Source organism: Pteronotus mesoamericanus, unplaced genomic scaffold (assembly GCF_021234165.1).
Source record: "Pteronotus mesoamericanus isolate MK-2021 breed Mesoamerican mustached bat unplaced genomic scaffold, CSHL_Meso_final contig_35, whole genome shotgun sequence".
NCBI classification, from domain to species: domain Eukaryota; kingdom Metazoa; phylum Chordata; class Mammalia; order Chiroptera; family Mormoopidae; genus Pteronotus; species Pteronotus mesoamericanus.
Window position 1 is genome coordinate 3277935 of NW_026555139.1, and position 25603 is coordinate 3303537.

A 25603-nucleotide genomic window follows, 5' to 3' on the forward strand; every position below is an offset into this window, starting at 1 on the left:
AATAACTCTTGGGACTGCTTCCAACGCGAGTCTCCGGGTGCCCTGCTGGTGATCCGAGGACACCCCGCACGCTCCATAGCTCCACCTTCCCGGAAGTGACTAGAGCACTGCCTAAAGCAAACCCCTCCCTGTGTGCCCAGTACGAGGACGTCTGGACAAGGTGGCGCCATTGGCCCGCGCAGGGCGAGAGGTGGGGAGGGGCGGAGCAAAGAGGGACACACCGGAGTCACCATTGGCCAGAGCGGGCCGAGGGGCGGGGAGAGACTATCACGTGCGCCGAACCCTGGCTGCCCTGGGCAGTAGGCGCCCAGGACGCAGGGTGGGAGCCGGCGAGGGTTCAGCACTGACAGTGGTCTGTGGTCTGCGCGATGTGTGGACGGTGAGTGATACGTGGGCAGGAGACTTCGGGAGCGTCCAGGTAGCACTGACACCTCCGTCCCCGAGCCCGCCCCCAGCCAAGAACCCTGGAGCCTGGGTACTGGTGCTCCTCGGTTCCCGAAAGCTGGGCCCCCTCCCTCTGCCAGCCTGGCTCACCCAGAGCCTCGGGCCCAGTGTTGAGGTGGGAGCGGGCATTGCGCCAGGCACCTCCTACAAGGGGATGGCATTTTAAGGGCTAAAACCTGAGCATGACAGGTGAGGTGACCGCAGGCTACACCTTGCCCACGTTGTCTCCCATCTTAGCCTGTATCCTAGGAGCGTTGATCTCAGAACTGAGGGGAGAGGCTCGAAGTGGCTCTGGCACAACTCTCAGGTTTCATACCTGGAAACCAAACCATCGCTATTCTTGCCTCACAGTACAGGCTAATAGTGGATTTGCCTTGTTCCCCAACCTGTGCTAAGGGGGTTAGAACAGTTTGCCTTCTACTTCGTACCGCCCTAATACTTTCACTATCCCCATTTTCAGTTGAGAAAACTGATGATGCTTGAAGACTTAGGAAATTACGTACTTTTACCCAGATGAATCTGTGGTGGAGTCAGAATTTGAACCCAGGGTTTATTGTGCCGGGTCTCACTCATTTCCCCCGCTGACTTCAGAGCTCACCCTGCTCTCCCCTATGCTCCTGACTCTCAGTCCTACACTTTCCACTCTGCGAGATGCCTCAGTATTTGTATTAATCTGGCACAGCCCTGTTTACTTATCCTGTTAGGCATGAATACCAGGCCAGTGCCTCTTAAAATACTGTAAGGGGAGCTTTAGTAACCACACTTAACAAAAGCATTAAATAAGGTCACAGCAAATAAAGTCTGGAATTATGTAATTTGAACCCAAACAGGTTAGACTCCAAAGCCATGAACTTGCCCTTGCTGAAGAGACCCTCACTGGCTACATTGCAGTTTAACTGTCTACAACACAATCAAAATTTGTTGTCTGCAGCCACGATTTTTAAAAAACAAACTGTAAATGAATAGAACTAACAGACTAATAGGTACATGAACATCTGCCTGCCTCCTACTCCCCTGTGTAATTCCTGAGCTTCTGCTGCCAACAAAATGGGAGATGCTAGGGAGAAGGAGGGGGAAGGAGGAGGCTAGAAGGAGAAGGAAGGGGAAAGAGAGAAGAGAAAATGGAACATGCTAAGCTTAGGTCAAAATACTGCTGGCTGGAAATAGTAATGGGGTGTGTTTCAGTATTTTGCCAGTATTTAAGTGTATTTTCATTAGTTCTTGTCATAATCCTGTGTTGTACTGGTGGTTCAAGACTTACAGTGAAAATGAGGTTGAGGGCACAGATTACAGTGTCAGGATGAAAGAGGCAGAGTTGTATTTTCACCATGAGGGTAGCCTGGAAGTTGAGAACAGTGAAGGTCCTCTTGGGTCAGGGTCAGCTAGGCAGTGACCCATAACAAAGAACATGAACAGAACTCGAGCATATCACAGTTCAGATCCTGTAAATGCAAAGCCTCAAAGGGGGAGACCCTAACTATGGGGTTGACCAGACAGCCCTGTGGACTGGACCTCTAGGGGTATGGGTCCAGGCTCTGAGAGTAAATTCAGTCATATGTCCTTGTTCACAGCCACTCTACCTGGGAGGACGGCCATCCTCTGAGTCAGTCCCACTTTCCCACCTCTGGAGCCTCACCACCTCTCTGGAGCCCCATTATGACCTATTACTGGAGTTTCTGTTTATTACATGTGAGGCCCATCTTACATGTCTCCTCATTCACCTTCACAGGAGTCAGTGACTCAACTAATGAGGAAACTAAGATTGAGAGAGTGAAAGGGACTTGCCTACGGTCACACAGCTAAAGACTCACAGAACAGAGCTTTAAACCCAGATACTTGTAAAGGCTGGGTGGTTATCCTATCACAGAATACATTGAAGAGAATACTTTGAAATTGTTTTAAAGTAAATTAAAATCAGATAGGAAGTGACTGCACTTCCCAAAGCTTCTGCAGTTTTGTTTTGTTTTCTTTCATTCTTGTCAAAGGGGAAATTGCAGTTTGCTCAGCCTTCCCTTCTGGCTGTCTGACGTCTTTGCCAAGGATATACTTTTGAGGGAGAGGTTTGGAACCCCCTCCCTTTGCCCTGCCTGACCTTGGGGGTTGGGGCAGAAGTGTCATAGCCCTTTAGCCTCAGAAATGGAAAGGGCTCTGGCAATACAGTCCTGGCTAAACCAAGGCCCAAGAGATGGCACAAAATGCTGCTCACACCCTAAGTTAATATTCCAATAAAACTCACACCCAGACTTCTCTCCATTAGACCCCTTGCATCCTTCTTTAGCTATGATACATTTCAGCAGTTCTTAACCTGGGATCTGAGGATCCAGGGGCACATGAGCAAGAGCTTCTTGATCCCCCTACAGTGGTATGCAAATTTAGTATGTGTGTGTTTTCCTGGGGATTGTGTGTTAAACTTTCAAAAGCCTCCAGAGGGTACCATGACCCAGAAGTTTCTAAGGTACACCATGTCTCACAGGAAACCACCCCCCGCAGCTGTATGTTTCACACAGGCCAGGCACAGTGCATGGCACAGATGGAGGCAGCTATTGGGTGCACCCTTCCAAACTGCTGTTCAGTGCACCATTCCAGCAGCTGGCACTCGAACACTTAGAGGGGCTGCACCCCTGGCGCCCGGCCTCAGTGGTCATACTGGGCATTTGTTTGGACCAAAAAGAACAGCTGAGAGGATTCCTGTTTCCACAGATGCCCTCTTCATAAGATGGTGAGCCCAGGTTTTTGTGGGTTTTGGGGGCTGGGGGGCAGGGTCCTCCAGGACCAGGGACTGTGAATGTGAGGGAAAGCAGGAGGCCTGGAAGCAGCTTTCTTGTCCCAGCCTCCTGTGCCTTGAAAGCAAGGGCAGAAACCAGAAATCCAGTTGCCTCTGGGCTGGGGCTGCCAGGAAGCTCTAAGGAAGGCCAGCCTTAAGAGAGCGGAGGGCCAGGCTCTTCAGAGGAAGGGCAACCGTATCAGGGAAGCCTAGGTTGCAGACTGGGCTCAAGAAGACCTGTCAGCGGGAGCTGAGAACTACATAAGTGGGTGGATATAGTAAAGGCAAGCAGGGCTCTGTGGGGTCAGCCCAGGGGAATGGGGGAAACAGAGATGGCTGGTGGCTCTGCAGCCACCTCTTCTGCGGTGCAGTGTCCTCCCAGGGCTTCCTAGCCATCAGTACTGGGGCAAGGGGGTATGTGGCTGAGCTACAGGGCTGTGATGGTGGCATTGGGAGGAGGAGTGAGAGCAGCAGCTTGGAAGGGGGCGGGGTCTGCAGCTACTGAGTTGCTGCCTGCCATCCACATTCTAACAGCTGGCTTTTCAGCAAAAATGTGTTGCCGAGGAGCAGTCTGTGTTCAGCCATTCCCTGTCTCAGAGGTAGCTGGTACCAGCACTGCAGCTTCTTTGCTGGCTCAGCTCCTGCCATTGCTGGTTAACAGGTGCCAGGGAGGGCGCCTTTAAGGTGCATTGTTTTCCAGGGCTCCCTGTTGGCCCTGACTGGCATTTGAGAGCTGTAGCCTCAGCTGTGGAGCAGGAGACTCAGGCTTCCCAGGAATGCCCTGCAGTGTCACTAGCACTGGCCCTCTCCCTTGCAATCTCCTACCTCCTTCTGGTGAGAGCAGACGGGTTCCCACAGGCTCTGTCTTCCTTTCTGGTGCTTCCCATGTCACTTCTGTTACATATTTGATTTTACTCATGCCAAAGAAGAAAGTAAGAATCATAATTTTTTAAAATGTTAAAACAGAGGTTACCAAGCTTTTGGGTTTCTCGGATATCCTCTGAACATTTTAATTCGGATACTGACATGTTTTCCATTTTGCCAAGTAAGGATAACAATGACCAGCTTTGTTGCCATTATTTTATAAAAGAGAGGGCATTGTAAGACTAAAAGGGGGAAGCACATAGCCTTGAAGTAAAAGGCATTCAAGTCACTCAATTTGACTTTATGAAAACTCTACTTCATTAGCTTTCTTTTTCTCCTCTGCCATTGGCCAGTAGGAATTAGGCTATAGTTGTGACCTGAAGAGCCACAGAGCTCCATGACCACAAAAGAGGAAAGATAGGTCAAGCCTAGCAGTTGTAAAGACTTCAGTACCCTCTGTCCCAAACCAAAGGCCAGAGACGATAGCGAGGACAGACTGGTACTGGCTGCCTTCAGCAGCCCCTCCATGGGGCCGGCAGAGCAACCACTGAAGTGGAAAACTAAAACAATTCACTGCCTGTTTACTGGGAACAGGTCATCAAGGCTGGCACACTCCTCAGGCCCTCCTGTGGTGAGGACAGAGCCTCCTCTAACTGAGAAGCAAGGCTAGAGGCCTGAGTCTTGTGCTCTGAGGCTGGGGGAGGGGAGCAGACTAGGACAAAGGAGGTCTGACTTCCAGAGCCCCAGGCTGGGCTTTCCCAGCTGCATCTGTCACTCTGTGGTTCCTGTGCCTGAGTGGCAGGCCAGCCCCAGCCCATTCCCCCTGCCCCAACTCCTGCTTCAACCAAGGCACTTTAATCCATTTGTATTTGGGCTTCTGCCTAGGGTTTTATTTAAGATTGTGCTTATTTATAAAAGGTTGACAAACACTTTGTTTGAGATTTTCTAAGGCCTGCCACATGTGCCCAGAGAGTGGGAGTTGAAGGGGCAGGTTCAGGGACATGCTCCAAAGGGAGGAAAATCTCCATTTGCTTCCTTGCTGGGTTGTGTGCATTCTCTCTCTCTTCTTTGAAGCTCTCATTCAAGTTATCTCTAAGACACCCCTTAGGTATATGTGCATTTGAATTTAGAACTCAACAAAACACTGAAATTATTAAAATGAGTAATAGTCCTCTCAACCTCCAGTCTTTTAAAAGGGACAGAAATGCACAGTGTACAGACTTGAAGTAGAATTCTATAAGTGACCCAGATCTCAGGACCAGAACTCAAGGAGATGGAGATGTTTTCTATTTGAGGTGAAGAGTTGGAACATGTAAGAACCAGTGAAACCATGTGATTTGCTTAGGGGCACACAGATGATGAGTGCCAGAGGACACAGAGATATGTGTCTCTCTCAAAGGAGAGGCTCTTTCTCTGTGGGACCAAGGTTCCTACCCCATAAGGCTGGAGACCCAGCCTGGCAAGTTGGAAGATCCCTCCTTCGCTTAAGTGGGCCCTTCATTGCCTCCCCTCAGCTTTGCTTACCTCCTGCTCTCACCTGAGATGACATACTTCATTCTCTGTCCCTCTAAGCTAAGCCATTTATCCTTTGTTCCACCTTCCTCTTTCTCCCTTCTCTATGCCATCTGCATCCAGGACCCTCCTTCTATTTCCTTCTGATTCCTTCCTCTGCATAGCTTCCTCCTGCTGATGCTACCCAACTCCAGCTAGAGATGCTCAACACCTTAGTTATAGCCACTGAATCAGCAGCCTCTTGGGGGTAAAACACTCCTGAAAGCCAGTGTGAGGAAGATTCATGTGATACCCAGCCCAGTGCTTTGCAAATAGGATTATCCTGAGCCCCTAGGCACTTGATGGGGCTTCCTGCCACCCATCTCACTGTCAACAAAAGCAGCCTCCTTTCATCTGATTTGATATAAATGTTCCATTTGAACAGTTGAGGAAATTTCCATCCCATCATAAGTCAATATTTCTACCATACAGATGGGAAAATTAAGGCTCAGAGAAGAAAATACATGCAGCTGAAGATAAATGACCTGGGGCTTTAGCATCTCCCAGCCCAGAGCTCTGTAGAAAACATCTTCTTTACATAACCAGTCGCTGCTTGACTTATAGGGAAATCCATTTGTGTTCCTACTACATAGAACAAAATAGGCATATTCCCCACGTGATGTGGGAGAATGAAAGTTTTGTAAACTGAGTGATGTCATGAATCAGAAGTCACAAACTGCAGCCCTACTAAGGGCATCTGTCTTGCAAGTGTGTTTTGTCTGGAGAGATAGATAGATAGATAGATATAGATATATATTTGTATGTATATATACATATACATATATGTACATATAAGCACATATATATACTTTTTTCCATTGGAATTATGTCCTGCATTAGTCAGGATAGTCTAGGTTATGCTGCATTAACAAATCATTGAAATATCAGGGGCTTATCACAGCAGAGGCTGATTTCTCTTTCCTAGTCCATAGAGTGCCTGGTCCACAGAGGCACACACAGACTGCCGATCAGGAAGATGCACCAATTACAACGTGACTTTCAGGGTTACTATAGCAGGGGACAGGAGAGCTGCAAGTATGTTGTGGCTCAGCTGAGCTGACCTGGGAGTGACACACAACACTTCCATTTGCAGAGTTAGTCACATAGGCCCCACAACTGCAAGGGCTGGAGAATATGAGTCATCACATAGTCACAGGGCCAGTCCATAGTCACAGGGCCAACCACCCAGCTTTAAACAGTAAAGTATAGCTGATAAAAATCCAGATTTCTGTCTTCTCCTGAAACACCAGAAGAGCTGCCCCTCTAGAGAAGGGATGTGTTACCCAACTCCCTGTGAATGCCACTGACCAGTGTCTCAGCCGAATCACCTCCCCACCCTGGACACGTGTTTTATTCCACCTATATATGCACAACTCTGGGAAAGTTGATTTGTGGGTACCTGTTGGGAAATGCTCTGTCTGGTTTCAGGAACTATAACCCCACCAACAGGCGGGAGGGCCCCAAGGCTGGAAATAATCAAGGAGGCCTTGGAGAAACAGGCTCCTGAGTAGACATAACCTGCTCCCTGCCCCCCTCCCCGCCCTCCAGCAAGGATGTAGCTCCTGCCTCTCTGCTTTGCCCTGTGATGATCGCTTGTTGATGACGGGTAACGTGTCTCATGCAGAGATAACAACCTAAGCCAGACATCGATCAGGTATGAGACAAGAAATTGGGGGACACGGAGAAAGGGCAAAAAGGCCTACACCCCTCTGCTTGGCTTGGACATGGCCGGAGTCCTCATTCTATCCAAAAGAAATCTCCTTGTCTCTTGGCGGCTCCCTCCCCCAACCTGGCTCAGGCTCGAAACAATACCAGGGTCAGTCCTAAACCAGATCTGGTGGTTCCCAGGGAAATCAGGCCTAAAAGTAAATTCTTTAAAGTGTGCTTTGTTCTTCCCTCAGAAGCTCTAGCCAGCCCCTGCTGTGAAGGAAATTTACATTATTCACAGACCCTAACCCTACACCTTTAGGCACTCTTATGTGTACTATGCTCTCATCTTTAGTTGTCTCTTGTTTACTAGTCTCCTCTCTGACCCATGTATATCAGTATGTTCCTGCCATTTGTTTTCTTCAAAACATCCCCCATTGTCTGTGAACATTAACAAATGGATGTAATGAGATAACCTGTGCATTCCTGTTACCTAGCCCCACTGATAACCTTTTCAATAAAAACCTTTGAACAAAGGGACTTGGGGCCTCCCCACTAGAGGGATGTGACACATCCCGTCTCCTGGCAAACAGAGTAGTGTTTACAATGACCCGTGTTTACTCCCCCATCCGTGACAACCCGCTCCCATCTCAGCTGGCTGGGAGGGTAGCCCTCTGATCCTGGAGCACCGTGCTCCCTGCAACACGCTCCAGTCTCCCCCAACCCCCGCCCCACTGCAGCAGTTGCTGCCCCACCCGGGACGAGCCGCTGCCCACAGTGGCGCTCTCCCTCGCACCACCCCATGCTACAGGTACCCACAGGGCTTTTTGTATTCATCTAATAATTTAACAGCTATTTATGAATCTCCTGCAATGTGTCAGTCTTGTGTTCAGTGCTGGAAACAAGTGCTTAGGCAGAAAAGCAACATCCCCGAAGCACTGTACTCCTCCCAAAGGAGTCAAAACAAGTGAGAGCTGGGGGCAGGAGCAGGGTGTGACTCCTTCCAGGAAGTGACTCCTGGAAGAGCTTACCTCAGGGCAGAGGACAGAGGGAAGGCTGGGTTCTGATTAGAGAACAGCATGAAAACCCAAATGGAGGGAAAGCCACAGAGACTTTTAGGGAAGCTGGGAGCAGCTCAGGAAGTCTGGAGCTCCTGACAGAGAGAGCAGCAAGTGGGGAGGAGTGGGAGAAGAGCCTGGTAAAGAGAGGCAAGAGAAAAACCACCTCCTGTTAGTTCTGGGTAAATGCAGCCCTTCCTGTATTGAGGTTGCCAAAGTGAGACATCCTTGTGTCATGCACTCACAGTGTTGAATGAAAACCCCAGACACCCAGCCTTACACTCAGAATTAAGCCAGCTTCTGGGTAGGAGGTATTTGAGGAAGTACCCTGAGCAGGATCCTGGCAGGTCTTGTTTTCCCTGGGAGAGCTGTGGTGCTAAGGAAGTGAAACCCTATTTTGAAATGGGCCTAGAAGAGTACAGCAGGGGGTCCCCTCCTCAGGCCCCATGGTTCCCCATGGGGTAGGGCCTTGTGCTGGCTAGAGCTGGGCACCTGCTGTCTCTTCAGGCTGAGATTTGCCTCACTCCACACAAAGGTAAAGGAGGTATTTATAGGATGATTCTGCGGTCACTGGGAAGCCCACCTCTCAAGTAAATCCCCTTTTCCATACCAACCATGTATCCCCCGTCTCCAGAATCAAGTGCTAATGCCAACAGAGAAGCAGGCTCACGTTGGCTGTTAGTGGTGTCAAGCAAGCAGGAAGAGAGTGTGCTGGACTTGTCAGAGTCAGTGCCCAAAGGGACAGAGCACTCTGCAGGGACAGGCTATTGCCAAGGATAGCAATAGAACAACAGTTGGACCCACAGTAACATTTGAACACACACAGGCCAGGAAGATGTAGCTGAGCCAGGTGTGTATGATCAGATGTAGGGGTTTTGTGAAGGAACCACCCTCAGTGTGAAAGACAGGCTGTGCACCCTGTATGTGCCACCTCCCAGTTTTATCTAATTCATTTTATTCCTGGTTGCTACTTGAAAGGTGGGAGGTAGAGGCAGGGTCAATACTGGAGAGAATGTGTGAAGTTATTGCTAACTGCCCAACACATAAAGGGCCTCGATAAGAGAGAGTCCTCAGCCAGAGTAAGGTGGGGAGAGTTAGAGAAGTAAGAACTCATGCAAAAGATGCCAACAAGATAGAGAAAGCTTCAGTGGATTTATCCTCATCAGAGAAACCCCGGAGTGTTTGGGAAGCTCCACAAACCTTTCCAAGTTGTGAATGGGAAGGTATATAGATAGTTTCCTGTGTGAATCCACTAATAATCTTGCAGGGCAGAGATTACCTCATTTTATAGATGAGAAAAGGAAAGCCAGAGGCATTCAACAAACTCAGAGTCTGGAAGCTTTGCTAGAAAAAAGGATAAAGATTTATTCTTAGCCTTAGGATTGCTCTGGGAGAGTTAGGTGACAGACAGGGTGATGGATGTAAAGTGATCTGAACACAGGTGCCAGGAGATCATCATGTCCCAGTGGTCTGGATAACAGATGTCAGGTCAATGTATATGTGAGTCCTTCAGGGGGTAATTAGAGGGTTACCTGGAGGCCCAGATGTATATCTAGGTACTGGCACAGGACTGGGAAGTTCCAAAAAGTTTAAGTTCCCAGGTTAGAAGAAAAATGGAGTCTTTCCACATGCCTCAACCTTCATAATGTTAGTAATTTTCGCAACTTAAAGTGATTCCATTTTATATATTCCCTATCTTCACTCTTTTCTCAGGGGGTTAAGTCACTGTCCAAGATCAATATATTATAGAAAAGGACTTAGAACAGAATATGGGCTCTAAGTGCTTGTGTTCAAACAGTGGGTTTGCCTCTTATTTACTGGGAATCTTGGGCAAAGTTGTTAACTTCTGTCCATGTTTTCTCATCCACAAAATGCAAATAGGATGATATTTACCTTAAAATGTTGTAAGGAGTAAATGAAATACAGTAAGCCCTCACTTAACATTGACAATAGGTTCTGTGCCTTTAGGTGAAACATGTGAAGAAACCAATTTCACAATAGGCTAAATGATATAAATAAGCGTTAAGTTCCTACAGCATCTCATCAATGTTATAACAAAACAGTACTGATGAAACAACGTTATTTGAGGACCTGCTGTAATTCACAGAAAATGCTCCACACTGTCTGTGGCAAGTAGTGAACATGGTACCTATTAAGCCATCACTAGGATAGCTGGCCCAGGTGTGTTGACCCCAGCAGCAGGTACAGGCCACCCGCCCCGGGCTCAGTGGAAATGGAGGAGGTAAGCCTCTGCTGCTTTGAAGGTTTAGAGGAGTAGTTGAGACAGAAACCATTATTCAGGGTGTCCCAGCAGAGGGAAGGAAGCACTTGATCTGAAACATTTAGGACATTGATCCTGATTCCTAGGGATTGTGGAGAGGACTTTTTTTGGACTGGGGCTGATAGTTCATGGGGCTCAGCACTTCTGACCTTGGCCCACCAGGGAATGCTTGGCTGATGTGTGCGTGTGTCACATGTGTGGAACACTGTTAAGTCCTCTGGGCCTGAGCCTTCAGCTGTGGCTGTCCTCTGCCAGGGAGTAGGAGTGAGGTCGGCACTGGGGAATGGAGGGTTGGGAGGGTGGGGAGTTGCAAGATTGCCGTCCTCTACATTAGGGCCCTGGGTGCTGCACTAGCCAGTGCTCCTCCCACTCACCTGTCTGCTTGCTCTTCCTGGTCTTTCTGGCAGGTAACTTCCAGGTCTTTAGAAAGGAGGAGAAGATGAAGGAAGATTGTCCACATAGTTCTTATGTGCCCATCAGTGACAGCAAATCCATTCTAAAGTAAGCCTTTGCGCGGGGAGGGCTACATGCCTGCTGTCTCCTTGTGCCCACCCTGCTCCATTGGCAGCCTTTGGGTGGAGGGATTCTGGGTACTTTTCATAGATATGAGGTGTGCCTGCCCCAGGGATAGTGATGGGAGCACATTGTTGTTGCTGTCATTGTCTCTGAAGCCTGTCTCTTTGGAAATCAAGGATCTCTCCGGGGTGTGGGTTTGACCTTTGCCCCTCTGGTCCACAGAAGCAGAAGAGTATGACAATAATCACTGTGATTCTGCAGAAATGTTATTTACTTAAAAACTAGAGCAATACTGAAAAACAAACCAAAAATAACTAGGGTAATACTAACACTCTTGCTGTATGTTAAACAGTTAAAAGAAAAAACCCCTCAAAACTAGTTCTGAATTTTTACTGACAAAGTATATGTTATGACATAATAATTTTTAACTTTGCCTACTCTTTTTTAACTCTGACTCATTGTAAAAATGTTTAGGATACTCTTTAAAATTAATTTTTAAAAAATATAGTTGTCATTTTATCTTGCTTTTTGATTTCTGAGCCTAAATGTTTTCTAATTTGGGGCCTCCTATCTGCCATACTGAGGACAAGCCATCTCCTTGACATGGACTCACGTGCCCTGGGGCCCTACACCCTGGCGTCCCCCTATTAGAGACCCTGAGAAAACAAGTGGCGTTCCATTGTGTATCATTTCACAGTGCTACCATACCATCATTTTTCTTATTTAAATTTTATAAGAACTATTAAATATAATTTTTGGAAAAATCAGAATCACCACAACATGATTAATTTCATGTATATATAGCCTAATAATCTTGTTTTCAGCATTCACACACTTTAAGCACAGTGAATATGCAACATTGAATCCTTCATTACTGCTGCCATGAGGTTGTAAATCTGGTCGCCTGGGAGTTACCATCAGTCCCACATTACAGAGTGGGTGTTGTTCATCCAGAGTTTGGGGTTATTCCAATACAGGTGAAGGCACTACCTACTACCTGAGAAAGTTCTAGAGCTGCACTGTCTAGCAGGGGAGCCACCAGCTGTGTGTGGCTGCTAAGCATACGACCTGTGGCTGGAGAGGTGTCGTTCATTTAAAACCATGCTCCAGGGGGACAAAAACTTCTTATATGAGGTGTGCCTGCCCCAGGGATAAAATAATAAGCAAGATGTCATTAATATTTTTACATAGATTACATGTTGATATGGCAATATTTTAGATATATTGGGTTCAGTAAAATGTGTTATTAACTCTAATTTCACCTGTTTGATTTTCCCTTGTGTTGTGGCTACAGAAGATTTAAAATTACATCTGTGGCTTGCATTTTATGTCTACTAGACAGTGCTGTCTTGCAGAGCCCAGCTAGGGTACAGACAACTGTCATTGTCTTTTCTCCGCCACACAACAGCCAAGGCACAAGTGTGACTTTGCCCTTTATTCTGGGGAGAAAGCATTTGGGCAGAGCGGCCTCCCTAGGGCCTTTTGGGGTCTTTCTCACCACTGTCATCTTCATCCCTTGATCATACCTCCAGGAAGTCAGGATGAAAAAGAGACAGGCTATCCTCATGGTGCCCCCACAAGAAGCCATGCCAGGCCCTTGTAAGAAATATTGATAATATGGGAGAAAAGCAGAAGGCTTTAAAATGTCAGTAATCCAAGCCCCAGGGATTTATTTGAAGAAGTGACTCAAGTAAAGTACAGGGAGGCTGTCAGGAACTTTTACCCACAATAATGGAAGTGTGCAAACACCCTAGATGTGCAGTGATGTGGTCTATCTGTGAGTTTCTCTTCCCTCTAATTCCTCAGCCTTCCATGAGGGCTGATAAGTGAAATCCTCAAGAAGACTGAAGGGCGTGTGTCCAATGGCAGTCTGGTCTCTTAACCAATCATGTGTGGCCAGCACAATGTGTACTAAAATGCTCATTCTACATATGAGGAAACTGAGGCCATTGCTGCTCAGATTTTGACATTGACTATAAATGTCAGCTAAAACAAATAAACAAACAAACAAAAAAAAACCCTGGCCACACTCCAGAAGTATGTGTGTGTGTCTTTCCCTTATTAGGTCGGAGCTATTAACCCTGCTAAAAACCTACAACTGCTACCATGAGGGCAGAAGTTTTCAGCTGAGACACCGAGAGGTAAGGCCTCTTTCTTATCTTTATTCATAGAGTCACCGTTTGCAGAAAACAGTCCCAGTTTATACCTGTTATTCCAGGGTAATTATTAAAACCATCCTCTTTACTTTCAGAAGAGAGTGTTTGAATAACGAATCGTGAGGTCACCTATCCTCTGAGTTGAGGACCATGTGACTAGCAGCCAGGATCTCTCGATGAGGTCCCTAAAAGGGGTGCTGAGGGTCAGAATATCCCTGCGAGAATTCAGAGCAGGTGAAAATCATCTTGTGGACCTTCTCCTTCCAGCTGAAACTCTTCTCTAGGTGAATTGCCAGGACATTGGAGTTTGAAATCTTTGAGACCACTCATCCCACAACACAAATAAGGAACTCGGCACAGGGCTCTGGCATGCCCAACATCACAGGACCATTGATTCATGAAAGGAGTCTGTGCTTGTCAGTCGTCGATCAGAATAAACGTAAGAGGAAAGGCTTGAAATGGAGGAGAGCTCCCCAAAGGATGCTCACAGGGCTAGGCAGGTCCAAATGTGAAAGGCTGGGCTGGCGTAGGGAGTGGAGGACCTGTGAGAGCACAGGTCCCACCTGCAGGCTTGCTGCTGCCCATCAGATCAAACCCACTGATGCTGTGCAGGAATGTGGCCTGGCACACTCAGACCTTTTCTGATATCTCAAAAGAAGCTAGCTATCTGTAGTTTCATGTGGAATTTCCCAAACCTCAAAACCCCGTGTGGGATAAACAAAACATGTATGTAGGACTCCAGGGAATGGGCAGCCGAGCCCAGGCTCAGGAGCCCCTCACTGAGCAGATCAAGTAGAGGCCTGGTCTTGCCACCTTTTAGAACCTTCAGACCTTTCACCCTTCAGGTTAGGGAATTGGGCCCCACCTTGGTCTAACTCAATTTATTTCTGAAGTCTTATTGTGGTAAGGTTTTATTTGGGGGTGATTTCTGAGGTTGAGATCAGGTGACTCCCAGACTTTCTCTGGCCTATCAGTGTCTGATGAGAGATAGCAGCCTCTGAGTTCCCCTTCTGCTGTTGAACATGAGTATGGGCAGTTCAAGCCTTCATCAACCCAGACACCTCATCTAGGTAGAAGCCACAGCTCATCTCCATTCCCTTTAGCTAGTCAAACAGCCACACATCCTTCTGCAGGTCTCAGACTAGAGGGTGAGCCCTGATGTCCGGGAAGCTGTGGGCAATGGGGGGTCATCTATCAATGGCATGAAGGAAGGCCAACTAAAACCCATCTGCCAGACCACATTGCTTGACCACCTGAGATACTTGGTCAGCCAAGCCGGTATCACATGGTTCAGGAGCCTGGACAAGAGGGAAGCTGCTGGCTCCTGGTCCAGGCAGTGCTGGGCTGTCTGTGACGACCTGATCGGTAGGAACCTCATGCTCCACCTCACCTGCATGGGGCCTGGGCCACTGCTGATAATTTGTTCCCCTCTCTGTTCTGCCAAGTGCTTCTTGGCTCGTGCTCTTCTCTCTGCAGAGTAGTCTCTCCTACACCAGCCCCACCTAACCAAGCATCTTACTGTTGCATCTGAGCTCTGATCCCACTGCTCTGTTGTCTCTGGTTTCACTGTTTGTTTTCTTACTTTAGTAGAAGCCCCCAGAACTGGGCCTGCCTGCCTGCCTGGTTCTGCATCCCCCATGCCAGGTCCTGTGCATAGTGTGGTCCTGGGCATAGGAGTTTGATGGTTAGCCAGCAGGCCTGGGGTGAGTTGGGCTGAATTCTGAGCTCCAGTGTGCTGGGCAGTTAATGACCTGTGCTGCTGAGTAAGGATTTGGGCCCACCTCGGTTCTTGTGTTGACGGCATGGGGTGGGGTCTTCTGACTGAGCCCTGTTTCTCAGCTTTGGGCCTTTCAGGGATTGATCTAAGATCATGGTGGCTCTTAACATGTGGTCCCCACACCTGCAGCTTTGGCATCACCTGGGAACTTGTTAGAAATGCAGTCCTTCCCACCTTCCTTCCCCCAGACCTGATGAGTGAGAAACTCTTTATCATCCCATCTGTGTTTTAAAGGGCCTCCAGAGAACTCAAGAGGAAGGCCACTTTCGAGATCTGCTAATCTGAGCTTGGTCTTGGCACTTCGGATTCCCCACAACAGACCCCTCTGTAGGAACAGCTGTGTGGGGAGCAGGGCTCGGAAGCTCCGAACCTGTGCCCTGTCTTTGTGTATGATGGGACAGTCCTCATGAATAAGTGGGAGACCTCACAATGGCAAGAGGTGCTCCTGAAAGCCCCCAGCAAAGGGACTCAACATCCTGCAAAAAGGATTTTCATGTTCCCAACCCTAAAAACAGTGTGAGGGTCTGACTTGGTCTCCCTGGAGCCAGAAACTTTCAGAAAACTTCTGCAGCCTTAACAGCCAAGCGGTGCCAGCCTGAGGGAGTGGGCATCTTTGGTGAGCAGTCACCAAAAAGTTCAGCTGTAGCCCTGGCTGGTGTAGCTCAGTGGATTGAGTGCCAGCCTGTGAACCAAAGATTGCCAGTTCAATTTCCAGTCGGGGCACATGCCTAGGTTGTGGGCCAGGTCCGCAGTAGGGGACACATGAGAGGCAATGATGCATTGGTGTTTCTCTCCCTCTCTTTCTCCTTCCTTTCCCCTCACTCTAAAAATAAATAAATAAAATCTTTGTAAAAAGTTTTTTTAAAAAAGTTAGGCTGTAGGCACAGGAGGCATGGAGTTGTGACACTGAAATGCATGAATGGTTCCTGGGACACCAAGTCCCCTATACCCCACCCGCAACCCAGTGTTCGGACCTATGCTGTTTTTAAGAATGCAGACCTGGGGCCTCCTGGACCTTGTGGATCTCGTGGTTCTAAGCACTTGCTGCAGCACCACCTCAGGCCAGCCTCTCCTTGGGCACTACAGGCCCTGGGGGCAGGGCAGACAGGCACCAGGCACTCCATTTTATTCTTTGTAATACAAGAGCTTTGCAACATAGGAGCCACCATTTTCCAGACAGAGATTAAGGCTCTCAGAATTTGAGCCTGTCAAGCAAGGTGACACAGCAGTAAGTGAAAGGTGCTGGCATAGCCTGAGGCCTGAGCACAGCTGTTTCCAATACAATGTTTATAATACAGAATACCACCACCAGCATTAAGCAGGAGCACCCCATCTAAGGCTTCCCCAGGCTGTCGAGGGGCTCAGCACCAGGTGTGCCCTCACAGAGCCATGTGGAGCCCTTGAAGAAGACCCCTCCTCTTTTGTCACTGGGCCTCCGCGGGAGCAACTGCGGCCTGACTGCTACAGTTTGGGGAAACTACTTCTCCACTGTCCTATCCAGGGCCCATAGAACTTGGAAAGATGAAGTGTGTCATTAGTCAGGGGCCAGGGACTGTGATTGGGGTACAGGTCCTGAAGAAACCGGTGTAAGTATTCCCTGGTGAGGCAGCCAAGGCACTAGCTTCCTCTATTGTGAACCTTGCCTTTGGGATAATGAAAAGTGGGAGCCACTGAGAGCAATCTGCACCTTTTAAAGATAGCAAAACATTTTAACCAGGCTAGTTGGTGGTTCAAGAGAAAAATGGACAACCAGTGGGTAAATTCATCACTAATTACTAATTGTGTGGACAGTAGGCAGTAGGACCCTCATGTCCTTGTGAATGTGTGTATGGCCCCTCTGAGAGCTGGCCCCCGACCCAACCTTGTGATCAGCTCTCAGTGGGCCCAAAGCTCGCTCTCTCTCTGATGGCCCTGGTCAGGCGCTACACCCAGTCTCTATCCTCAACCACAAGCCCTTAGCTCAGACTAAGAAAGGTAATGATGGGTTTTGGACAGACGACTGGCCACTGGGTGAATGTTTGGCCGTGGACATGTTCCCTTGGAGCTCCTCAGTCATCCCAGCCTGCCCCAACCCCCGGATGGGACATTGTGTCCTTCCCTCCAACAGTAGTGGGAGGATTACTCTGAGACTGCTCTGTAAGCTGTCCCCTACCACAAGAACTTTCTTGAGGCTGTTCTGTCCTGCAATTCAAGAGCTTGGGACACTGCATGCCAGAATCCCCTTCCCCAGCCCTGCATTCTTTTTTTCTTTTTTCTGGCACCTTTTGAAGGTACCATTAATTTCTTTCACATTGAGAGATATTAGCAGAGGAGATCAGAACCTGGGGTCTCCTCACCCCTGTCTAACCTCCCCAAATATTACCTTGTGGTCCCTGAGCTTGGGAGGATTTGGCCAGGTCAACCTAGTTCCCTCCCTCTGATAAGTTTCATGCTGCTTCACAGAGGGGCTGCAGTGAGGCTAAGCCCAGTGATCCCCCCCAATGCAGTCACCAGCCAGGTTCAGTAGGTCAGCCTCCTCTCTACCTCCTAAAGATACTCTAGCTGAAGGCACTTCCACGCAGATTCTGCCAGAGAAGTTTGAGCCATTGACACAGCTGGTGTGACAGATGCAAACATTTGTATGCAGTGCTTATAACTCAGTCTCTAAGTTAATTTGTCCAGTTCCTCAACTCCTATAAGGTATAAAGAACAGGCATTAGTCTGCATTTAAAAGGTAAGGAAACTGAGAAATTGTTTGTCTGAAACTTTTTCTTTTAAATGTATGGTTTACATTCTGCCTCCCCACAGAACACATAAAAGAAAACGGATAACATTTTAAAAGTCCAAAACAATTTAAAAATAGCTTAAAAAAAAAAAGAAAGAAAGAGAAGAAAGTTTGATAGTCCACAGAGCAAGGAGGCAGAGGAAGCTGAGGCAGGCTGTGAGCTTAGCTGCAGCCCCAGCTATGCCCTCTCCTCCCTGTCCCCGTCACCCTGACCAGGGTTGTGGCCCAGCCCAAGGGAACAGGGTGACACGTTCTCAGGCCTGATTCTTTGGAGTTTCCTGATGTGTCACCTACCTCTCTGAGGAGGGAAATCTCTCTCCCCTAATCTTCACCCTCATCTCCTTGCTTGCCAGATGCCTTGAGAAAATGGGGTTTTGCCATTTCCTGGGGGACCCAGGACTGACCCAGGATGCTCTGGGCCTAAAGATATATGGAGTAAGGCCTTGACACCTTGACTTGCCTGAGAACAGGGTAGCTAGACAACATCCTGCACCCCACAGTTAAGGTCCCTGGGTGGGAGCAGGAAGAGGTAGAGATGGGAAGGGACAGGACGACCTTGTCTAGTCATTTGGCACCCTGCAGGCTGAGTTGATACAGGTTCTGTCTTTGCCTTAAGCCTGGAGAAAACTCTCCTGATAATACAACAGAATTTGTAAGCTGGAGCCATTGAGGTACTCCCCAATGCAGCAGTGGCAGGTCCCCCTGAAATGGAGTGGGGGCATTTGCTAAGACCCCATGTTTTCTCTTGGGCCTCATGGAACCCGACTCTGAAGGTGGAGGCTAGGGGGCAACCTTGGGAGTACCCAAGGTCTCACTCTGAAACCACTGGGGACTCAGATCTTGCTTCTCCTTGCCCCACCAAGCTCATTTCCCCACATAGGCAATAGCTACTTTATGTATGGACATGTGTCCATGATATATCTGAGTTTTATCCCATTTACTCTTCAGAGCAGCCTAGGAGGCAGTTCCCATTAATTATTCCCATGTTATCCATGAGAAAACCGAGAAACAGAGTTATTTAGTAACTTGCCCAAGGTCATCAGCCTGTAAGGAGCAATGCAAATGGGACCAGTAACACAACATCATGTGAGGCAGGCTGTTCTTACTGTTCAGAGTAGGGTCTCACTATGACTGCCAGAGTCAGCAGCCCCTGCAGAAACTCATTTCCCTCCCAGAGACATGGGAAAATGGAGAGGTGATATGGACCAGCTTTCTCTGTGCAGAAGCCTTTATTGGGGAGGGGTCAGAGTTCATGGGTAACTGGGAGATGCAAATAGAGGGATCTGAGAACACTGCTGGGGCAGAAGCTTGGCGGGGAGGCTGCAGCCCGGATGGTTTGCCAGGAAGTGTGGGGGCCGTGGTTCCAGTCCATTAGCGGTCTCACCAGATAGTGCCCAGGTGCCCTAGGATCACAGAGTTTCCCTCTGAGTGTCCCCCAGTCTTTGCTTCTATCCATCTGTCTGTGAGGACCCCAGGGACCAGTCCTCCTTGGCAGGTCCCTCCATCTCTGCTGCTTTTCCTGACCAAAAAGCCAGTCCAGGGGATCTCCGATACTGGCTGCAGGCAGTGGGGGATGCTGGCTGCTGAAGCAAACAGTGGTGTCCTGCAGGGACCCAGCAGGGCTCTTCTTTTCACATTCCTGGGCTGGCCAGTGGGGTCTGCTGGGTTGGACCCTGGCTGCAGCCTCGTTCAGCTCTGAGGTGGGCTGTGCCAGTTGACAAAATGGACCTCAGGTAGTCATCCAGGCTAGAGGAAGCCAGGGATTCCTACCCGGGCCCCATAGGCAGCATCTCCTCCCAACTCTCCCAGATTGTGGGTAGACAGGCAACAGAAAGCAGAAGCCAGAACCTCATGGCTGCTGACAACAGGGAAGCATAAACCTGTTGGTTGACAGAGAACCAGAGGTGAGGGTCTGCCATGCCACTCCTATTTCCCCCACCCCTGCCCCAGCTGAGGCTGCCTGAGAACAATTTGAAGTCTACAGATCAAAGGCTAGGCTCAAATTCCTTGGCTCCTCCTTTCTGCTAACATTAGAAGCCCATGTACTTATGACTCTATCATTATTGTTGTTTAAGAACTGTGCAAATAAGAGAACCCAGCCTAACAGACTGGTGTCAGAAGAAACCTAGGTTTAAAACCAGGATCTGCCAATTCCTGACTTGGGGACCTTTGGCAGTGTCACCTCTCCAAGCCTCTACTTACTCATCCATAAACGGGGTTGAAAATACCTGCTTCACAGGGTTATTGTGAGAAACACAGGAATGACACTTCATATGAAATCCCTTTAAGATATAAAGCCCCCTACAGTTATTGTCACTACCTTTAACTGCACTCTGGTCTCTAAGCCACACTGAGGTCATGCAAATCCCAGGCTTAGGACTGCCCTGGAAGATACACAAAGCCGTTTTGTTTTATCTCAAACCAGAGGGCAGTTGCTCTCTCTTACCTTTAACTGGGAGGACCTGAGGGTAGCAGAGATGCTGGATGGGCAAGGACAATCCAAGGGAGGCTTTCAGGAAGCTTGGGGCCTAGGGGTCGGGGTCCAACAGTTGGAGCCCTGTGTCCCGGGTCAGATTGTCAGGAGCAGGACAGTGAAGACAATGTGTCACAGTCCAGAGCAGAAGCCTCCCTGAGCTATCTGGAAAAGCTTGAGGCCCTGCAGCTTTTATATCTTTCCAGTAGCCATCAATTCCTGTCATGAGAGCCCAAAATAGCAGTGTTCAGGAAGGTTCTCAGGAGAAGAGCTTGGGGGGTGGGGCCTGGCCCAGCTGCCAGCCTGGAGCAAGTGTTTATGCCTGTGGGAGACACTGGAAATGTTTACTCTGCACTCTGCAAGGCAGTAGGGGTAGGGGGGAGTATTGGGGGGAGAGGGAGGCATAGGCACAGGCTGCTGTGAGAGACAGCCCTAGGATCTGCTACCACTACCTAGAAGCCTTTCCCCACTGTATTACACCAGCACCCTGCAACTCTGAGACACTCTAGCCTACTGCTGGTTACATGGGCTGGGGGGCTGGCCATGTCTTAGGTAGTGAGTAAAGCAACACAGGCCCTCGAAAAAGGAGCCAGCTTGGAACACTGGGGGTAGGTTCAGCCATTAATGGGAACAATGTGGGGAAAAGGGTGCGGCTGTGACCTAGCTCTGAGGAACCACCACCTCTGCTCTGGTAGGCGTGGAATCCAGCACTCTCAACATGTTTCCAGTGGGACCTGGTGACCATGGGACCCTGACCCAGACACAGCTGTGGGTGGAGAGGCACCCTGTATCATCTTGATGTATACACACTGTGCTTCCCTAGACCACATTTCCTTCCCTGTGTGGACATGCCATTAGATAACAGTTGGGTTCCTGCGGGACACCTGACTCAGCCACTCTGTCCCTGGCTGTGCCCCTGGCCAGGTGTGGGCCAACCAGTGAAAGGATATGCTTCAGGCTTCATTTGGTTGGTTCTGCGGCCTTGTGCCTTGGATCACATAGAAGTTCGTGGGTTTCCTCCAGGGCAGGACCCCAAGTAAGAGGGTGTATTTGGGAGCTTGAGCGTCCAGGGCGTCCCATGTCCAGAGGGCTGGGTGCTAAGCAGCTGAGGGAGGGTAGGCAGTGACTCCTGGGAGCAGGTCCTCTTGGGGAAATGACTGACCTGTGTAGGTTTCCACAGGAAGAAGGGGCTCTGGTCATCGAGGGGCTCCTCAACATTGCCTGGGGACTGAAGCGGCCCATCCGGCTCCAGATACAGGACGACAGGGAGCCAGTACACCTCTCCTCAGCATCGTGGGTGCCTGGACAGTCCAGCTGCCACCTGTGAGTATGGTTTGGGTGAGGTGTGGCCAGGTGGCCTCCATGACACCAGTTCAACCTGAGTGTACAGTTTGGACTGTCAGTGGACAAAGCCCCACTCCTGGATGGGGCACAAGGATGGGAGCATCACTCAAGTCTCACCCCTGTCACCTCATGACTGCCTCAGCCACGGCCTCTCCTGCCGACATGCAGCCTCACTGCAGGGTAGTCTTTCTAGATGACCCAGGTCACTTCCCTCTTGAAGATTGTTCCAGGTTCTTACCACCACCAGTTTTGTTTCTCAAACATTCACATGAACCACACTGTCTACAAGAAAGGGCTATAGACGGGCGGTCCCTCTGCAAGATGAACACTGCTCAGCATTTCCTGTTCTGTCTTAAAAATTCACACAAATTTAGCCTCCTACTGCTCTGCTTTTATTTTAATATCAGAATTTATTTTTATCAATTTATTAAAATGTAATACCATTTTCCTCTTCAAATATTCAAGTATACTTGCTGCTCTGAGGATCCTTAGCACATTGACACCCTTGGTGCATCCTCAGGGGCTCCTAGTCAGCAAATTTTGAGCAACACAGACTTAAAGCATAAAGTTCATTCACATGGATGCCTTAAAAAGGCTGCAGGTATGACTTGTTTCCCACTCCCAGGGTTAAAGCAGTCACAGAAAGCAGGAACTCAGAGGCCTCTCAGTGTGGATTCAGCTCCTCTGTCTGCTCCTGCCTGGCTCCTTCATGTTATGGGGCTGCTTCCCATCACACCTATTCCTTCTCCAGCTCAGAGGCCCAGGGGCCGGCCTCCTGAAGGTTGGCCCTGCCCAGCTCTCCTCCAGGCCTGAGGGACACCAGAGCCCACTTGGCACATGGCAGCAAACATTGGCCCACTTCAGCCTGGTGCCCAGGTGCATGTGCACACTGCTGCGTCCATATGCCCATGCAGTGTGGCAAAGCAGAGACTGTTTAGGTCTTCAGAACAGACTCCCTCTTTTTTCCAGCAGACACTGTGGCAATACTGTGCTTTTCTTTTAATATTTTAATATTTTGATTCTTTCGGTGTGAAATGCCAGCCCCAACTCAACTTATCCTGCTTTTTGCCTGTGTCCTCTCTGCAGAGGCAGCTGCCTCTTCCCTTTGGCCTCAGCTACTTTTCTCTGCCAGCATTATTATTATGTCTTTTCAGAAACGAGCCACCTCTTCAGGATGGCAGGGTCCCTGCCCAGAGGCCAAGCATTCAGCCCTCTGAGCACAGGGCTGAGAGTTCCAGAGACAGCTCAGGTAGGCAGAACCACAAGCTGCCCAGAACCCTGTCTCACCCTGGGTGGGAGCAGACGGCTTGGCTCATAGTCCCCATCTCTGAAGAACAGCTCTGTGGAGTAGCAGAATGGCTTCATCTGTCTTCAGGAGCAACACAAGACCTTCTCATTGAAGCCTTACTTACAGAAAAAGAAGCAGAGGCTTGCAGAGGTGATGTAGTTTGTCAGTGACCTGAGTCCCCTGCACCATGCTGAGTTATAGAAAGAGAGAAGAGTTAGCACAGAGCCTGGAGCCCTCCTGGACTCGCAGACCTCTAGGACCCCTCCTCACACTCTGGGATTTGTAACTGCTTGTCTGTCCTCTCCATGCGCTCCCCTCATACTCAGCGAAGGACCTGTTCAGAGAATAAGGCTGGGCCTTATTCTCTGGGTGCCCAGAGACAGAGGCCCACAGGCTATGGCAATGTGATGTGGTAACACAGGTTATCCTTCCTGGGGGTCACCTTTCCTGTAGGCAACCTGGGCATCACCCAAGCTAGACCCAGCCTCTGTCACGGAAACAGCATTCACATTACCATCTGCTGCAGCATGGTGCTACCACAGGGCTCTAGGGAGCTGAGCCCCATGCACAGTACAACCACTAGAGCACAACAGTCTTCTGTCATTGTTACTCTACCTGGGCCTGACCCTGTCATCATTTCTCACTGCAGAGCCCCTGGAGGAGGACAAGGAGATCCCACAGTTGATGCGTACCAAGAGCGATGCAGCCTGTGTGATCCAGAGGAGGCCCAGGTGCCGCACTCCTGGCGAGACCCAGAGGATCCGGCGACACCGGTTCTCTATCAATGGGCACTTTTATAACCACAAGGTGACATCCCAGCCTTGCCTCTCCCCTGGGCCCTGAAGCTGAGGCCACGGGGAGCCAGCTCAAACATGGGCAAAACTGTCGGGCCTAGGCCCCATGGTGGCTATGTCAGAGTTTACCCTCACCACCTCCCTGTGTGTAGGTGCGGCCATTCCCATGTGGAAAAACAGAGCTCATGGGGAGAAATATCTTGCCCAAAGTCACATCAAAGTAATATTCCAGTTCATGACCTGAAAGCCTCTCCCTGTCTCCCTGTCTCTCTCAATAAATAGATGTCTAAGCAATTTATATATATATATATATATATATATATATATATAAAAATTATACATATATAATTTTTTTTTTTTTTACCACAGACTCACTGTCAATCCATTCTCACAAGTTGTATGGATTTTTGGCAAGTCTATCTTTAGTCCATGCGAGGTTTATCTTTAGTTAGACAATTTCCTATGAGGCTTTCATCAGAGCTCAGTTTCGTGGTGATATCACATACCTTAGTGGCATTTTTGCTGGGTAGACTGAGCCCACTAGGCTGAGGTGTGCCCAGGGGCACGTGTTGCTGTGTCCAAAGAACTTGCACTGCTCCTGATTCCCAGCACTTAGCCTTTTGTCCAAGTATATATTTTACTGAGCTCAGGAAAAGATCTCCTTCCCCAAATGACATCATTCCATAAATAAAATGAACTTTAAGAGGAGAGGTTGATTGTCACTACAAATGGCACAAGTGGCAGTTTGGATGAGGCCCTGGGCGGCTTGTCCTATAACAGAGCCACATCCTGAAGCCCCGGGTAATGGAAACGAGGCTTTCAGTATAAACAGCAGCCCTTCTTGACAGGCAAGAACTAATGAGCAGGGGAGGGAGGGCTCAGGGTCAGATCTGAAGAACAGCAGCACAGGTTAGGCCTGCCAGGAGCCACTGGTGGGGTGGCCTGGACTTCAAGACAAGGAATTCAGCAGGGCAAACTGACAGGACCCTGCTTTATTATCAGGACCTCCCAGCCACTCCCTGCTAGGTTTACCATGAGTGTTAATGAGTGACAACAGATTATCTTTGCTCAGTTGAGAAAACTCCAGGACTATTTGAGAGTAGAGTCTCTTGAAAGAGTGAAGGGAGAGCCAGGAGTGAATTTAAGCAGATTAAGAATGGTTGAGTTAGCAAAAACACTGCATGTAGTAAATCCTTCTAAGGATTTGGGTATTCTTTAAATTTTGTTCCAAAGGGGTTTAGTCTGTGAAGTATTAAGTAAGCACCAGTACCTACTATTGGAATACATAGTGATAAGCTATTTTAAGGAATTAGTCAAAAATTTAAAAAAAATATATTTGCATGGGTTTAGGCTCTTTCTGGTTTTACATTTCTTAAAAAAAGGAATCTTTTGTTCTACAACTCTAGGTGCCAAATAGTGGGGTTTATCTTTGGTACATTTACCCCTCCTCTAAGGCAGTCACTCATCTCTGAGAGGTATGTCTAGCTCATTAAACTTTATTTTAGCGATTGCAAATGTTACAGGGACATGGAGAAGTCTGAGCAATCTGTAGCCTTTGAAATGAACAGAAATGAGCAGCAGGGCTCTCATCACAGCCTTCCATGTCCATTGGAACCACTGCCAAGAGGGGCTCCTCAGCCAGCCAGCCTGGAACTGGGCACACTGTCCTGTAACCAATCAGAGATTTACCTCCTAGTAACAGATTTACTTGTGGAATGTGGGTCTGTTCTTCCAGGAAAATTGACTACATTCTAAGACATAAACTAGTATCTCAGGCATGTTAGACAGTGGATTCACAACTTCTGGATAAGGAAGGAACTCCAAAGAGAAACACATGCAAAGCCCTCTTTCTTACCTTGGCCTAGATCCATTCAGAATTAGT

The 25603-nt window shown here is 48.8% G+C and overlaps 2 protein-coding genes across 6 annotated transcripts in view; one reads left to right on the plus strand and one right to left on the minus strand.

Moving 5' to 3' along the window:
- The first annotated feature begins 252 nt into the window (after positions 1 to 252).
- RASSF4 (Ras association domain family member 4) overlaps positions 253 to 25603 on the plus strand; it is a 31916-nt gene continuing 6565 nt past the window's right edge. For 2 of the 5 annotated variants that reach the window (XM_054576879.1, XM_054576883.1), the window contains exons 1-6: positions 282 to 379; positions 11017 to 11110; positions 13191 to 13266; positions 21476 to 21618; positions 22794 to 22888; positions 23577 to 23734. In XM_054576879.1, coding sequence (XP_054432854.1) covers positions 11049 to 11110; positions 13191 to 13266; positions 21476 to 21618; positions 22794 to 22888; positions 23577 to 23734 — 534 coding nt within the window. In that variant the 5' untranslated portion in view covers positions 282 to 379; positions 11017 to 11048. Of the gene's footprint in view, positions 380 to 11016; positions 11111 to 13190; positions 13267 to 13548; positions 13721 to 21475; positions 21619 to 22793; positions 22889 to 23576; positions 23735 to 25603 lie in introns of those variants that run through there. The other 3 variants (XM_054576880.1, XM_054576882.1, XM_054576881.1) reach the window with 3 other exon arrangements.
- On the minus strand, positions 19066 to 19725 carry DEPP1 (DEPP autophagy regulator 1). The gene is given in 2 exon segments (XM_054576887.1): positions 19066 to 19539; positions 19541 to 19725. Coding segments are annotated over 2 exon segments (609 nt in total). The 5' UTR covers positions 19676 to 19725.